This window comes from Salvelinus alpinus, chromosome 7 (assembly GCF_045679555.1).
Source record: "Salvelinus alpinus chromosome 7, SLU_Salpinus.1, whole genome shotgun sequence".
Lineage (NCBI taxonomy): Eukaryota > Metazoa > Chordata > Actinopteri > Salmoniformes > Salmonidae > Salvelinus > Salvelinus alpinus.
This window is the reverse complement of record NC_092092.1, coordinates 35,226,357-35,243,215: the sequence shown is the minus strand read 5'-3', so window position 1 is coordinate 35,243,215 and position 16,859 is coordinate 35,226,357. Positions and strand designations below refer to the sequence as shown.

The following is a 16,859-nucleotide window of genomic DNA, read 5'->3' as shown; positions in this document are numbered from 1 at the left end:
ATGGGAAAGCCATCTGGTTGAATAGAAGATTCTAGTGTATCGTCCGTAAAGCATGTCTTTGTAAAAACAAAAGACACAGCATTCCCTGATGTCACTCTGTGATTGAAGCCTTGCCCTGAGTTCACAATGTTTATTTTCCAGTGATTGGACATTAGCCATCAGGATACTTGGAAGAGGAGGCTGTGTAGCCCGTCTTTTCAGCCTAGCTTGGAGTCCCCCTTTCCTTCCTCTTTTTCGTCACCGGCGTTGCCTTCGTTCATCTTGGTCAACAGCAACAGGAAAGCCCGATGTGCGGGGAACAAAGGAGCCAATGTAGTATTCCAGATCTGGGAGGCTGAGAAATAAGTCTGTAGCTTCTGATTCATGATCCAGAAGTGTTTCTCAGTTGTAGGAAATTATTGCACGACCGTTCTGAGCAAACAAAGTAATAATTAACCAAAGTTGCTATAAAAAAGGAAAGTCAAGCAGGAACCAGCAAGACTAGGAACGTTATCTCTATCAATTGAGTTAAAGCAGCTGATTCAGACAGCACATTTCACAGGTTTGCCACTTTGAACAATACTGTTACTGGATATTTCTGTTGCTATTGGCTAGGATTACACTTATGGTGAAAGGAATTAAATAACAATACAAAACAAATAGTATAACATGTTAGAAATATTGGCATTATTTGTATGTGACAACAAGTGTGAGCTTTGGGCAGACTTGATTCAATTAAAAGTTAACCATGTAGAAATAGATAAGCTTTGAGTATGTAAACATGTAGATATGACTCCAGAGCCAAAGCACACCACTTCTCAGTTCATATAATTCTCCTCAGGATTAATGAGGCGAACCATCCTCTGACTAACGCAGAGATAATAAGCCCAAATTAATTCACTGTGTACGCACTGGCATCGCTATAATCAGGCAATTTAGTTAAATCAATAAAATGGATGTTTGATATATTTTCCTCCCAGAAACTATTAAAAAGAAACACTTTCTTCTTAAGTTCTCTAGCTGTAGTGAATAGTAACCAAAGTACTCACTTGTAATCGATCATCATACTGCTGATTCTCAGAGCAAAAGCAAACACATGGAAATTTAACTGACTGCAATATCAAATTTTAACTGGGCATAGAATAGACTGGGTTTTTGAACTTGGCATACTTCTCGCTGCAAACAAATTGATTTGTTTTATTATTTCAGAGAGCGGGAAAGGACTAGATGAATAAAACTAGCATCATTTTGGTGTGAAATGTTTATTTCTGTATCCATCATCAGGTTGGTAGCCAGACAGATGAAGGTGTGTTTGATATATCGGCACTAGAACAAAGATTACTGCATTGCTTTTATGTGCTTATAAACATCACATGGCCAGTACGAATATCGATTCAAAACAAGACCACAACCAGAATTGTTATTTCAAGACGTGTCAAATATGCAGTATGCAGCAAACAGGATAGTATTTCAATTCTCCCTAAAAAATGGACCAATCTGTATAAAAATGGGGAGAAAAAAGAACAATGGATTGAAGTCTGAGTGACTTTTATGATTGGGGTATCTCCAAAGCACAACTATAGGCCCAGGTGGACAGCAAGTGCATCCGTAATCAATACATCTTCATGTCTCCCAGCCAAATCTATCCAGCTTTCTATGGAAACAACATTCTAGAAGTGGCTATATTAGGAAAATAGCATGTCAACTCAACATTTTGAAGAACCTGTATTTAAAAGAAACATAATAACTTACTGGCTGCAAAAACTTTTACATGAATGTAGCTACATTTAGAGTAGCACATTTGATAAGATTACGCCAATTACTTTTGTACTGTAAAAGCAAACCAGTGGATTACTGATAAAGAAAGACATTATATTGAAATTAAGTGCAATTCAATTTAGCTTTAGGCCATATAATTGGGGACAATACTAAAAAGTACAATTTGTCACATACTGTAGCAAAGTGGAAATACAAAAGTCACAGTTTTGTCATTGGTATGTGCAGATTGTTCCAAGGCCCCATCCATAGCTCCTCCTCATCGGACTGTGTGCGATCGCTCTGAGATTCTAAAGGTTCTCTCACGTCCTCATTGTCCACTGGTGACTCCTGCTCCTCAGCGTTCCGGGTTCTCTCGCTCCTGGCCTTGGCGATGTTGGACTTTGACGCTATGCTCTCTGGGCCAGTGGTGCTGGAGGCCAGGGAGCCGCTGGAGGGCTGGATGTTGAGCGTCTTGTCGACCGAGGACGTGGTCGCCACGGGGCTGTTGAGGGGCAGTCGCTCCTCGTGAGTCACGGCCAGTTTGTCCAGTTTCTTAAAGTGCTTGCCCAGCCGCACTGGGGAGTTGACCTTGATGTTGTTTGAGTGGACACCCCGGCGGGTGCGTACGACTGAGCCGTTCTGCGCCAGGTACACGCTGCCATTGATGTTGCTGTGGTTGGTCAGGTTAGACAGACGGTTTCTTTGGGGCTCCGGAGCGCTGTCCTCCCCCGTCGAACTAGTCTCATACTCCCTGTCCACCACCAGCTTAATCCGCTTCTTCCTCCCGTACTGAACAACACAAACAAACAGAAGGCAGATATATGAGAGACATCACAACATCATTAGAGATGGGTTCACACCATTTGACGGGCAAGGCGAAGAGATGTCACACTGTCATGCTGGAGACGGAGCTGTTGAAGGAAATGATTATGTCTTCTGATGTGAATTAACCACAATCTGTTATGCTTCTTGACACAGACAGATGAGAAGCAATCATTAACCATTTACTACAGAGCCCTAAGAGCTTTAGAAGGAAGAATAAGATTATCCCACCAAAGGACAATGCTTTCAGTATTCATGAAAGCAATGTAGAAAAGGCAGCAGCAGCGGCAGCTAGAGATAGGACCAAAAAGAGAACAAAGCAAGGAAGGGCATGCATTTTAGACTCTCTGTAATTTAAAAGCTTCCTAAAATGGCTTATATGACAATAATAAATTCCACTCAGATAATTGCACACGCAATCCAAGGCATTCAGTGATCTTACTTAATGGGATCGGAATTCACTTGAAGATGTTACGGCTTCATCAGCATCGGAATCAGCTGGGTTGTCATCTTCCGATTCCCCGTCTTCCTCCTCCTCTTCCTCTGTGCTTTGCTTCAAGCCGTTTCCATAAATACCGCTGGACGGTCTCTTCATCATGGCTTCCTCCTCATCCTCGGTGACAGGGGAACGGTCATCTGAGGTGTCCATCATGCCACCGCTGGCCTCTGTAGAGTAGGACACGGCGGTCGGTCCTCGTCCATTTCCTGTTGAGGCCGTTGTCCGACTCCCACTGGACTTCCTGGAAGACGACCCCTCACTATGCTCCTCTGGTGATTCTCCACTCTGAGCCTCCACTTCCTCCTCCCCCGAAGACTCCTCCTCTTCCTCGCTCTCCTCGTCGATGGTGTCCTCGGACCCTAGAGTGTGGGAGGAGGACCTGGATCTAGCGCTTCTTGTCCTGGTAAATCTAGAGCTCCTGGAGCTTGGGTCAGAGACACTTCCACTGTTGTCAGAGGATGCTCTCCTACTGGCTCTGCTACTGCGGCTCTGTGACCTGTCTGTGCCACCGCCACTGTCTCTGTCACTGCTCTGGCTGGTGACCACAGAGGATCTTCTACTGGATGGTGGCCTGGGTGAGGACTTCCGAGTCCCTGGTGCTGTGTCCTCAGTTTCTGCAGATGTCGCACTCCTCTTGTTGTCCTCAGTCTCTGATCCTGAATCTGTCTCTTTCTCTGTGTCCGAGTCTCTCTCTGCCTGGGACTCCTCCTCTGTCTCCAAATCCTTCTCTGTGTCTGAGTCCCCATCTGAGTCTCGCTCTGACATCCTTTCCTCCTCCTCAGAATCTCCCTGGCACTCCTCCTGCTCCTCGTCTGAATCTACAGCCCTCTCCTGGTCCTCCTCTCCACCTAAGTCTCCTCCCGTGGTACCCAGTGTGGAGGATGAAGCAGCACTGCTCCTACTACTCCTATCGGAGTAGGCCTCTTTACTAATGCTTCCTGCCTCAGAGCTGCTGCCCTCCTCTTGCTCACTAATGTCCCAAGCCAGGGAGGCCTGCCACCTCCTCTCCTCCCTCTTAGAGTCATTGGAGCTTTGGGACCCAGACCCAGACATCCTCTGCTCAGCTACAGAGCTCACACTGAGGATTTCAATAGGGGATATCCTCCGGTCTTGAAGCCTGCTGGAGATGTTTATACGGCTCAGCGCCTTCCGCAACTGCTGTTTGACCGAGGGCTTGGCATCATCCGAAGCCTGGAAGTAGCTCCCATCTATGACCATGCCACTGTCCATGATCAACATGCTGTCGGAGCGGTTGGCCTTAGTTAGTGTCAGGAAGTCCCCACCATCTCCTCCGACCCTCCGATCCTTGGAGGAGAACGTCATGGGGAATATTTTGGCTTTGTTCCATGGGGGGTGGAGCGAGGGGGGTTTACCAGGTTCCTTGCTAACCGAGACAGGGAACTTGCTGAGTTTCATGACTGCCTTTAGTTTCTGAATGACCGTGGAGGAGTGGTGGGGCTTGGAGTCTGATGCAGCAGTGCCCTCTTCTGGCGGTGGCCGGTCCTGCTCTGTTCTAGAATGGGGGGGCTGCTGGTCTCTAAAGGCCTGTCTGGGGGGGCCGTGAAGGGGTCCTTTGCCTTGGATAGGGGGCCTCCTCCCACCCCGCATGGCCACCTGTTACAGTCACATCAGCCCAAGCTACCATTAAAGCCACTGTTAACCATTACTGAGCCATTCAACACGCAGTGTTTCCTCCAGGCACATAGTGTACTTTCCATTGAATTCAAAGTTGCATCATACATGTAGCCATTGAACAATGTAACAATTGTAGATAAAATCCGCTACCTCTCCCTCTGACTCCTGCGGACTGTAGTAATAGCTCCCATCGTCGTCCACGATCACCTCTCCGTACTCGTCATACAGGCCTGTCGGAGATATCAACTTCCTGCGACTGCCATACTGAGGCAGTTCATACCTGGAGGGTGAGATGGAACAGGTTCGTTACACACTGTACTGACACACACACACACAGACAGCACACACACGCATTACACGAGCGTGCACACACTACACGAGCGTGCACGCACCGCGCGCACTCACTCGCAGCCATCACAACATTTATTCAGCCTCTATCGATACACATTTCTCAGTAGAATTCTGTCATTTGTTTTTCAGAAGTGAGTGTAAAACAGAATATGTGAATAAGCCCGGGTCCCCAGTGCCTCCTAGCTGTGTATGGATATGAGCGAGCGAGCGAGAGAGAGAGAGAGAGAGAGAGACGGCAAAGGAGCCTCTTTATTTAGGCTAAGGCCTCCTTATGGGATTTTACAGTCATTACCCCAAGGCAGTGTTTTTTTTCTTCTTTCTGTGCCTTTGTTCAGCTGATCTTTAGTGCCAGAGGGGGGCAGACAAGGCGTACAATAAGATCCAGGGCCCACTCACTACAGAGCGTAGAAGTAAGGTCCCTATGCACCCAGATTAAAGGCTTTTAGTGCTCCCAGGGAGAAAGCGTCTGTTAAAATAGAAACAGACCATCAGCTTAACAGGGCGCACTCTGACATCTCTGGATGGACCAACAGTACATGGTGTCAGTAATGGCTAAATAGCTCAAGCCTCCAGCCAGAAGACTATTACCCCACATCTCAACCCCACGTGAGCCAAACTCTAATTGTATTAATGGCGGTCGGTGTGACGGGAAACATGAGCATTTTGAGAGCCAGGCCACATAGCAGAGAGAAAAAGAACACCCGGTATGGCTGAAATGAGAGCCTGAACGTTCGAATTAAAAGTTGAAAATCTGCGTCGAGAGAGAGACGAGAGAGACGAAAGAGACTCAGAGGTAGGGAAAGGTAAATGTACTGTATCTGCTGCTACAGCGTCTGTAGAACCAAATCTTTCATCCTCTAAAACTAATCGCCCTCTCACTTTGGTGCTGGAGGGAGGAAGTCTTAAGAGCCTAATTCCGTGCACAACATTTAATCTAAATCCACGCTCCTTTTTGCTCTGTTATAAGATACCATATGGATGATGCTCATTGTAACAGGTTAGGTGAGTGATTAGACTCGCTAATTTATGGAATTCATCACAGGTGGCAACAAATGACAATATGAACCGTTTCGTCTGAAGCTATCGTTATGTATTCCGACCTGTATGCTGCACTTCAAGGCTGTTCGAAAAACTAATTTGGATGTTTCAGTGGGAGGGGAGGCAGTCTGGAGGCCTGTCGTGACAAGAGCTGTTTGGTATTGGACTCTAAAGGAGTCTCTGGACTCTGCAGACTGACTGAGCTTCCCTGGTGTGAGGTAAGCTGTCGGCCCTTGTGTACACACAGGATCAGAAAGGCCTCAGTAACACAAACATACATGCACACAAACACACAACACACTGTGCACTGACACACACACACACACTCTCTCTCTCTCTCTCTCTCTCTCTCTCTCTCTCTTACCCGTGGTCATAATTATAATAATCCTGGGTGTAATAATCCTGGCCTGGGTCGATGCCAGACTCCATGGAGAGCTCCTGTTGTGGATAAAACAAGTCATTACTCAAAGACAATGAAGTTGAAGGAAAACATGAGAAGGCCACCAGAGGCCTCTGTGCTTTATTAAAGACAAATATTTCACTACTTAGCCGAGCAAAGGGAGAAAGAGATTGTGTTCTGTACCTCTGGTCTCAGAAGAGAGGGCCTAAGCAACTGTTGTTGCTGCCAGAGAGAGCAAGGACAGAGGAGGAGGAAAATACGGAAACAAGACGGAGAGAGAAATATAAGGTTTCATTAAAGAGATTGTGGATCAACGTAAATACGGATGGGGAAGGGGTAGCAAGCAAGGTCAGAGGGAGTTGATGGGAAATAGAGATAAAAAAAACAGCCTGTGAAGTATAATAAGAGAATTTCATAACCAAAACCCAAGGTATATAATACCAAGGGATGACAGCTTCCACCATCAGCAGAACTTTTACAATATCTGTTCATCACATCGCCTCCCCAAATATAAGGCGGGCGGCGCATTGGAAGTTTTATTTCCCCATTCCGTTTTTGTCATTCTATCAAGGCGGTGTCTATAGATAACATTGTGTTAAATAAACTGACAAGTAGGACGACCATTCAAAAGCAGCAATGTCAATTTTAGGCGAATGGAAACGCCAACGTACCTCATGATGTCCGTACCCACGCCTGTAGGGGAAGAAACATTGTGGGAATCAGTAAACAAGATTGTCAAGATAAAGATTGCTTGAGCTTTCAGATATGAACATTGTTTTACTTACTGTAGCTGAATTTGGCTGCTTAAATCAAACGCAGAGAGTGGTCTCCTTTAACACATTTTTCAGTTTCAAGTGTGTAAGAATTGGAAAGCATTTGTTCATTTCCTTTGGAAGGCAATAATCTGAAACATTCTTCAGTTCTCTTAAATCTATTTTACCCCTATCCCTTACCCAGAGAGAGACAGAGAGTGAGGACCGAAAGCCAACAGAAAAATAAGGTGTGTGAATTTCAAGACTTTCATAACTTTTAAAATGGCATTTTCTAGTATGATATATAGCCATGGCCGGATTCTTTTTTTTTGTAGGGAGTGCTGCTGTTCAGAAACAAATGGAAGTTGTTGAGAAAAACTGTTTCTATTGGTTCTACAGACAGATGTGTTTTTTCTTTTCTACAGTAGGCATTTTTTCCCCAAACTACATTTTCCCCTGCAATTAGTTAATTTGCAAAAGGCAAACGGAGAGTCGCAACCAAGCATATAAATATAATCCATAGATGACAGTCAGGACTGGCAGCCATTGCTAGTGTACCCATGAGTTTAATAGTCAAATTGCCAAGGTAAGAGGTTACAAAACCCTTCGATGGATTATATGTCTATAGCCACAACGCAACAAGCTGTATATTTGGCGTGCATGCTGCCAAAATTGTGGCCTTCCCGACTGTAGGCATACCGGTAACTGCTAAAATATAGGTAACATTTGAGTAAATGAGGGATACCAAAGTATACAGTGACTTTGGAAAGTATTCAGACCCCCTGACTTTTTCCACATTGTGTTACGTTACAGCCTTATTATATAATTGATTCAATCATTTTTGTCTCAGAAATCTACACACAATACCCCACAATGACAAAGCGAAAACAGGTTTAGACATTTTTGCTAATTTATTCAAAATAAAAAGAGAAATACCTTATTTACATAATTATTCAGACCCTTTGCTATGAGAATCAAAATTGAGCTCAGGTGCATCCTGTTTACTTTGGTCAACCTTGAGATGTTTCTACAACTTGATTGGAGTCCACATGTGGTAAATTCAATTGACTGGACATGATTTGGAAAGGCACACACCTGTCTATATGAGGTCCCACAGTTGACAGTGCATGTCAGAGCAAAAACCAAGCCATGAGGTCGAAAGAATTGTACGTAGAGCACTGAGACAGGATTGTATCGAGGCACAGATCTGGGGAGGGGGACCAAACATTTCTGCAGCATTGAAGGTCCCCAAGAACACAGTGGCCTCCATCATTCTTAAATGGAAGAAGGTTGAAACCACCAAGACTCTTCCTAGAGCTGGCAGCCTGATCAAACTGAGCAATCGGGGGAGAAGGGTTTTGGGAGGGGAGGGGAGCAAGAATCCGATGGTCACTCTGACAGAGCTCCAGAGTTCCTCTGTGGAGATGGGAGAACCTTCCAGAAGGACAACCATCTCTGCAGCACTCCACCAATCAGGCCTTTATGGTAGAGTGGCCAGACGGAAGCCACTCCTCAGTAAAAGGCACATGACAGCAGACTTGGAGTTTGACAAAAGGCACCTAAAAGACTCTCAGCCCATGAGAAACAACATTCTCTAGTCTGATGAAACCAAGATTGAACTCTTTGGCCTGAATGCCAAGCGTCACGTCTGGACTAAACCAGGCATGGCTCATCACCTGGCCAATACCATCCCTATGGGAAGCATGGTGGTGGCAGCATCATGCTGTGGGGATGTTTTTCAATAGCAGCGAGACTGGTCAGGATTGAGGGAAAGATGAACGGAGTAAAACACAGAGAGATCCTTGATGAAAACCTGCTTCAGAGCGCTCAGAACCTCAGACTGGGGCGAAGGTTCACCTTCCAACAAGACAACGACCCTATGCACACACAGCCAAAACAACGCAGGAGTACTTGAACCCGATCAAACATCTCTGGAGAGACCTGAAAATAGCTGTGCAGCGACGCTCCCCAGAGCTTGAGAGGATCTGCAGAGAAGAATGGGAGAATCTCCCCAAATACAGGTGTGCCAAGCTTGTAGCGTCATACCCAAGAAGACTTAAGGCTGTACATGCTACCAAAGGTGCTTCAACAAAGTACAGAGTAAAGGGTCTGAATACTTATGTAAATGTGAAATCAGATTACAATTTTTAATACATTTGCAAAAATGTTTTATAAAAACAGTTTTTGCTTTGTAATTATGGGGTACTGTGTGTAGATTGATGAGGGTAAAAATAAGGCTGTAATGTAACAAAATGTGGAAAAAGTCAAGGGGTCTGAATACTTTCTGAATGCACTCAAAAACAATTGGGAAATTAGATTATTTTATACTAATACAATTGCTCCGAGAAAGAGATTTTTTTTAACAAGTAATAAAACAATTCTGAAAAAAGGTAGGGGTCAAAATTATTAACACGTCTGTTTTCAATACCGCAATGGCCATTGCAGAATGTTGATTTGGTGGCCAATTAACCATTTATTTAGTGGCTTTTGATGTGTGCTTGGGGTTATTAACTTGCGGCCAAGTTTCAGCCTCCTGACAGAGGCAACCAGGTTTTTGGGAAAAATATCCTGGTACTGGGTAAAGTTCATGATGCCGTTGACTTTAACAAAGGCCCCGGGACCAGTGGAAGCAAAATGGCTCCATAACATGAATGATCCAACACCATATATTACTGTAGGTGTGTTATTTTCCACTCATGCATTCTCATTTCCACTCCAAACACAGCACTGGTGTGCTCAGCCATCTGACCAAAGCACCGGTTCTAATCCAAGTGCCAATTCCGTTTAGCTAACTAACTTACATTTGTTGGATGACCTGAAAATAGAGCTCTTAGGCCACACACACCAGTGTTGTGTTTGGAGTCAAAATGAGAATGTATGAGCGGAAAATAGCCCAATACTTACTGTAAAATATGGTGGTGGATCTTTGATGTTATGGAGCCATTTTGCTTCCACTGGTCCCGGGGGCCCTTGTTAAGGTCAACGGCATCTCAGAGTATGAGTTCATATGAAAGACAGGGAGTCTTCTTATTCACACTTTACACAGACTAGACTAACAGCAGTCTGTTGACACTACACTAACCATTGACACTACAATAATCATTCAGAGACACTGGACAAAAGGGAAACATTTAATTACACAGAGGATGAAAAAAAAGGATCGGGAGGAGAGCATCTCCATTCATCAGCGGAACCACTTTGCGTTCAACACTAGTGATTAGAATTCATCCCAGGACGCTGATCATCTGAAGCAAATGATCGCAATTGTTCCCTGATGAGAACGTAATGAGGAATTTAAAATGAACATTTCATGGCTAAACAATCATTTGTGACTCAGAGAGGAATTTCTCAGCCCCGCTCCACTGGTGGTGTGGTGAGGCGGCTAATGTGCCCCTGTGTGGTGTAGCTTGTCCAGTAGAAATACCCCTGCTCTTGTGTCGGCCTATCAGGTCACGCCTCGTCCCCAGAGGAGGGTGTGTGGGACTGGTCTGAGTAGTGGATGCCTATGCTCCTTAGTCTGGGCCTGGATGTCATCACTGGCAGAGTTGATAAGCAGTTTGTGGTACTGGGTGGGAAAATACGCCTCGCTAGTCAAGCTTATCATGGGTCACAAGCAGAGTTAACACTCCCAAAAGACACAGTACTTCATTAAGTGACTCTGGCGGAAATCAGAGCCAAAGTGCATACAGTGCATATAGAGTATGTACTATACATCTGTGATTGTGTAATACATCTGTAAAGTGTCCAGGTTGTATAAACGTGTTAGCACGATACTGTGAAACACTGTGGATGCTTACTTTGATCTCAGCACTAAACCTAGTGTCTTGACTTCATAGTGTGACTCGCCTGGCTTCATCTCCTTCAGCAGAAGAAAGGCAGTGTCCTAATCCTAGACAGGAAATCATGAATATTTCCCTAGGATTAACAGATTCTGGAGAACAGTGCGTCATCGGAGAGGTGCTACTACCTCCGTCTCACTGCTGACTAACAACACCTAGTGTAACTAGGAGAAACAGCCATGAGCACAGCATGAGCTAAGGATGAAAGGGAGGCATGACATGATACAGGGGGATGCTGAGGAATGATGTGTGGAGGAGAGGAGAGGATACTCTTCCAGGGCAAGTAGTGGAAAGAAATTGTAATAGAGTGAGAAAGAGGTAGAAAGAGAGGTAGAGAGAGGGGTTATAGAAAGAGAGAGGTAGAGAGAGGGGTTATAGAAAGAGAGAGGGGGAGGAAGAGAGAGAGGAGAGAGAGAGGTGCAAAACCAAGAATCAAGGCTATAGAGAGATGACAGGCCAACCTTGAGTTTCTCTCTGCCAATTAAACTGCTATTTCTTCTACCACTGACTACCTGAGGTCCTACGATCAAACTCACACTGGCAAACAGGACACAACAAGGAGAGCCGCAGCAGTGGATATTGATGAAAGTGAGTGAGAATCACATGTAATGACGCAGGATACAGTCTCCATTAGTTGCCAGCCTAATGAAAAGTGGGATTATGGAGGGAGTCGGAGGGATGTCGGGCTGAATAAATGTGGAAGAGTTACCGCCGGGATACAGGCGGGAGGAGACAGGAGGCCGAGCAGAAACACGATGGATTGGTTAGGTAATTAAAAGCATATGCATCCCAATTTGACAAGCAAGTTGTTTCACCCACGCACAGCTAAGATGTGCAGAGGCACGGAAAAAGCCAAGTACCATAGAGAGGTACTCAGATCACTGACTGAGTCTCTGTGTCTGTATTTCATTCCACTGGCTGGCTTGTCTCCTCTTCAGATGAATAGTGATTCCATCCCGTGCTTTAGTTCTAGTAGTCTGGCCTTGCCTCTGTGTGACACAGACTATCTTTCCAAAAGTATACTTGAATCCCATTCAATGAAACTGGTGGGTTGGTATTACACATTGTGTATAACACCACTATTGAAATAGAGAGTGTACACCGAACACGAGTGACAAATAGAAATGATTCTACAAGCCAAGACATGGCAGCCCCTCACCTCAATCACTATCAAAGAGCAGAGCAGAGAACTCAAAGTATCCCTCTGACTTTATACATGGTGTAACTTTATTTGAAAGTCATTTACATAACGCAGTAGACTTCAAAACCTGCAGTGTGTCTGCGTGTGTGTTTGTGTGTATGTGCGGGACTGCATGAGGGAAGATCTAGGCTAGTCAAAAAGACGTAGAAGAAGAAAGGAGAAATGAGAGAGAGAGAACATTTGGTGTGCGAGCGAGCAAAGCTTTACAGAACACATATACAGTGCATTCTGAAAGTATTCAGACCCCTTGACTTTTCCACATTGTGTTACGTTACAGCCTTTACCTAAAATGGATTAAATAAATACAAATATTCATCAAAATAAAAATCAGAAATAACTTATTTACATAAGTATTCGGACCCTTTTCTATGAGACTCGAATTTGAGCTCAGGTGCATCCTGTTTCCATTGTTCATCCTTGATGTTTCTGCCACTTGATTGGAGTCCACATGTGGTCAATTCAAATGATTGCACATGTTTTGGAAAGGCACACACCTGTCAATATAAGGTTCCACAGTTGACAGTGCATGTCAGAGCAACAACCAAGCCATGAGGTCGAAGAAATTGTCTGTAGAGCTCCGAGACAGGATTGTGTCGAGGCACAGATCTGGGGGAAGGGTACCAAAAAAGTTCTGCAGCATTGAAGGTTCCCAAGACCATAGTGGCCTCCATCATTCTTAAATGGAAGAAGTTTGGAACTACCAAGACTTTTCCTAGAGCTGGCCGCCTGCCTAAACTGCACATTTGGGGGAGAAGGGCCTTGTTCAGGGAGGTGACCAAGAACCCGATGGTCACTCTAACAGACCTCCAGAGTTCCTCTGTGGAGATGGGAATACCTTCCAGAAGGACAACCATCTCTGCAGCACTCCACCAATCAGGCCTTTATTGTAGAGTGGCCAGACGGAAGCCACTCCTCAGTAAAAGGCACATGACAGCCCGCTTGGGGTTTGCCAAAAGGCACCTAAAGGACTCTCAGACCATGAGAAACAAGATTATCTGGTCTGATGAAACCAAGATCGAACTCTTTGGCCTGAATGCCAAGAGTCATGTCCTGAGGAAACCTGCCTCCATCCCTACGGTGAAGCATAGTGGTGGCAGCATCATGCTGTTCTTCAGCGGCAGGGACTGGGAGACTAGTCAGGATCGAGGGAAAGATGAACGGAGCAAATTACAGAGATCCTTGGTGAAAACCTGCTTCAGAGCGCTCAGGACCTCAGACTGGGGCGAAGGTTCACCTTCCACACATTTAAGACAGCGCAGGAGTGGCTTCGGGACAAGTCTCTGAATGTCCTTGAGTGGCCCAGCCAGAGCCCGGACTTGAACCCGATCTAACATCTCTGGAGAGACCTGAAAATAGCTGTGCAGCGACACTCCCCATCCAACCTGACAGAGCTTGAGAGGATCTGCAGAGAAGAACTGGAGAAACTTCCCAAATACAGGTGTGCCAAGCTTGTAGCGTCTTATCCAAAAACACTCAAGACTGTAATCGCTTCCAAAAGTGCATCAACAAAGTACTGAGTAAAGGGTCTGAATACTTATGTAAATGTTTAAAGGTTCTCAGAATGTTTCATGAGGTTGTGGGTACAGTCTGGTGGGTAAATTGATGGGACATCACAAAAGATATGTTCCCAAAACACAAAAACTTAATGATCTGGCTGCAGAGTTGAAGATCGCAGGTTCAATCCTACACATTCTTAAACCACATTTCTTAAAAAAAAAAAAATGAAAAGAAATCTGTGAAATTGAGGCTCATATATAATCTACTAAAAGACAGGATGTGTTTATTTCATCCAGATGTATACATCTAGTAAGAAATGCAGAATGTAGCCTAACTGTAAAAAATTAAATGTGTAAAAATTGAATGTTCAACTTTAAAAAAAAAAACACACCTGATATAATTTCTACTTTGAGATGCTTGACATGGTCCTCCATGTCTTATTTTTCATTATCTGAAAAGCATAAGTGATCCTAGATCAGCACTCAGTCTTGGATACCTTGTAAATATGGGCCCAGAAATATGCAACTTATAAAAGAGGATTGGTGAAGTAATGGTGAACAACCCAGTGACCAGTGTATCCCTGGGTTAGTTACATCTAATAATGCTAAAAAGGAATTTCATTCCTGATTAACCTGAGAGCTTCCCTGGTGGTGCAGAGAATAAAAAACCTGGCTTGGGAACCAAACATTTCAGGTTTAAACCCCACATGTGCAGACTTTCAACATATAAAGTGTAAAAAATATGGTTGTGTTTTTATGATTAAATACTGTTCAAATGTCCTATAAATGTCTCACAATACAGTCCCTTAAATCGACTCGTCATTAAATCTGGAGAGAAACATAGCGGGTATGTATTCGAATCTGCTTTAAGGAGCTACAAATTTGCAAGCTGAGAATGTTGTGGTAATATTAGGTAAAACTTAAAAATACATTTTTTGAAATGCTCTGAGGACCTCCAAGACCAGGTAAAATGTATATTGCGTGAACATCAATGGAATATTATGTTATACCTAAAACAAATAGGCTATGAACGTGATAAAAATTGACAGATTTGGAAATTGTGGAACATTGTGCAACAGCGTGGGAATGTTCTGTGCAACCTATGTGAATATCACAAGAATATTCTTGCAACATCCCACACAACTCCCATAACTTGATGAAATGTCATGGGAACCATTAAAGAACTTAGACCAGGTTTTCTGTCAACATTCTTACAACATTAGAGAAATGTCCTGTGCAACCTAACTTAAACATGACCTGAATGTCAGCACAACTGGACAGGTTTTGTGTCTTGACGAAACATTCTGGGAACCTTTTAAAGATCAGATGTGTTCTGGGAACGTTCTTGCAACATCAGGTGAATGTTTTTTTGCACCCTAAAAGAAACAGTGTAGAATCAGCCACACAAATGGACAGTTTTTGTGTTTTGACGAAACATTCTGGGAACCTTTTAAAGATCAGATGTGTTCTGGGAACGTTCTTGCAACATCAGGTGAATGGTTTTTTGCACCCTAAAAGAAACAGTGTAGAATCAGCCACACAAATGGACAGTTTTTGTGTTTTGGGAGCATATATTTTGTGGTGCCACCACATTGTTCCTACCAGACCGTTACCACAACCTAATGAAACATTCCGGGAACCTTAAAATAATCAATTCAATCTGTTCTAGGAAAGTTGCTTCGCTGGGAAAACATTACTGGTACATTGTGTCACTACATTACCTGGAAACCTAGAACCTAGAACTTTTGGGGAATGTTCTGTGGTGGTTGTTACAGATGTTAAGCACGATATTATAGTGAATGTTAGGAGAACATTCTGAGGATATTTCATTTAAAACATAAAATAAGAAAACTATTTTGTTGTCATCCTAACGTTCGATAAAACCCTAACTAGAACTTATTGGGAATCTTAGCTAATGTTCTGGGAATGTTCACGTTATGCTGGGGTGTGACTTCAAGGTAAACCAATGTGCTGGAGCACTTTCATTATATATCTTTCAGGTCTCAGGTTGGGAAAATTCTCCTTTTGGGATTTTGACCATGAGACTCAAAATGGTTAAAATGACTTGAGTGCAATGAATATGATTTTTGCTTTTTATGAGACTGATGGGTAGAATTCTCTTGACTCTTTAATCTTTAGGTGACGATAGAATGAAACAATTATAGGCTAACTATAGGCTTAACAACAACACATCACTAACAATACGTACATCAATAAATACATATTGCTGTTTGATCGAGAACAACTCCCTTGAAAAAAATACATAGATGACACACAAACAAAGAATGAAAACAAATGAAAACAAAGATAAAGAATAGAATTTCAAAATTAACAAAAAAAATGAAGAAACAGTTAATGAAGAAAGAAAGAGAGAGAAGAAAGAGAGAGTCACATTGCAGTGGACTGAGAGGGGAAGCGTTTCTCCAGCTCTTCCACTATAGAGTTCATGTTAACGTTTGGTTGGACCTGCACCTGCTGTGGCTGTTCTGCAACCGGAGCCTCTGCCTGTACCTCTGTTATGGTGGGGGCTACAATCTCTGCAGTGTCTAGTACGCCATTTAAAGAGTCCATGGAATCCACAGACCCTCGTGGCCTCAGGGCGCTTCGTGGAAGCATCTGTTTTTTGTCTATTTGACTGTACATATTAGCGACAGATTTCTCGATGTCGGCGATGTTCTGTATGTTCTTCAGGATCCCCTTCAACTCCTTCCTGGGGGGCTGGGTATCGGTGGGGAGGGGCGGCGGGGGAGGGCGCAGGGACACGGGTCTCAGGGTGGTCACAGCGGGCAGGGGGGGGAGCACAAACATAGATGGACGATTGAGGGAAGGGGACAGAGGAGGAGGGAGAGGCGGAGGAGGGGGCGGGGCAGGGTTTTTGCCGTAGTTAAGTGGGGGGGACGGATGGGAGTTTGGAGGAGGAGGCGTGGAGGTGGGAAGAGGGGAGTTGGGTGGGGGTGGAGGGGGCACGTCAGGGGGGTCAGGGATGACCTCCAGGTTGACCTCGTAGGGTTCGTTGGAGGCTGAGTTGTAGCTGGAGAAGCTGGAGTTGAACCTGCGCCGGACGGGTGGAGTGGGCTTGTGGCTGGGGG

General features: G+C 44.3%; 1 protein-coding gene across 1 annotated transcript in view; it reads right to left on the bottom strand.

Moving 5' to 3' along the window:
- Positions 1-2,421: 2,421 nt before the first annotated feature.
- The window catches only part of LOC139580887 (protocadherin-15-like), a 220,646-nt gene continuing 206,208 nt past the window's right edge, over positions 2,422-16,859 (bottom strand). Inside the window, exons 35-40 of the mRNA XM_071410010.1 lie at positions 7,154-7,175; positions 6,666-6,704; positions 6,447-6,520; positions 4,844-4,973; positions 3,002-4,672; positions 2,422-2,526 (exon numbers count right to left, since the gene is read on the bottom strand). Of these exons, the coding sequence (XP_071266111.1) occupies positions 3,002-4,672; positions 4,844-4,973; positions 6,447-6,520; positions 6,666-6,704; positions 7,154-7,175 (1,936 nt within the window). The 3' untranslated portion in view covers positions 2,422-2,526. The remainder of the gene's footprint in view (positions 2,527-3,001; positions 4,673-4,843; positions 4,974-6,446; positions 6,521-6,665; positions 6,705-7,153; positions 7,176-16,859) is intronic.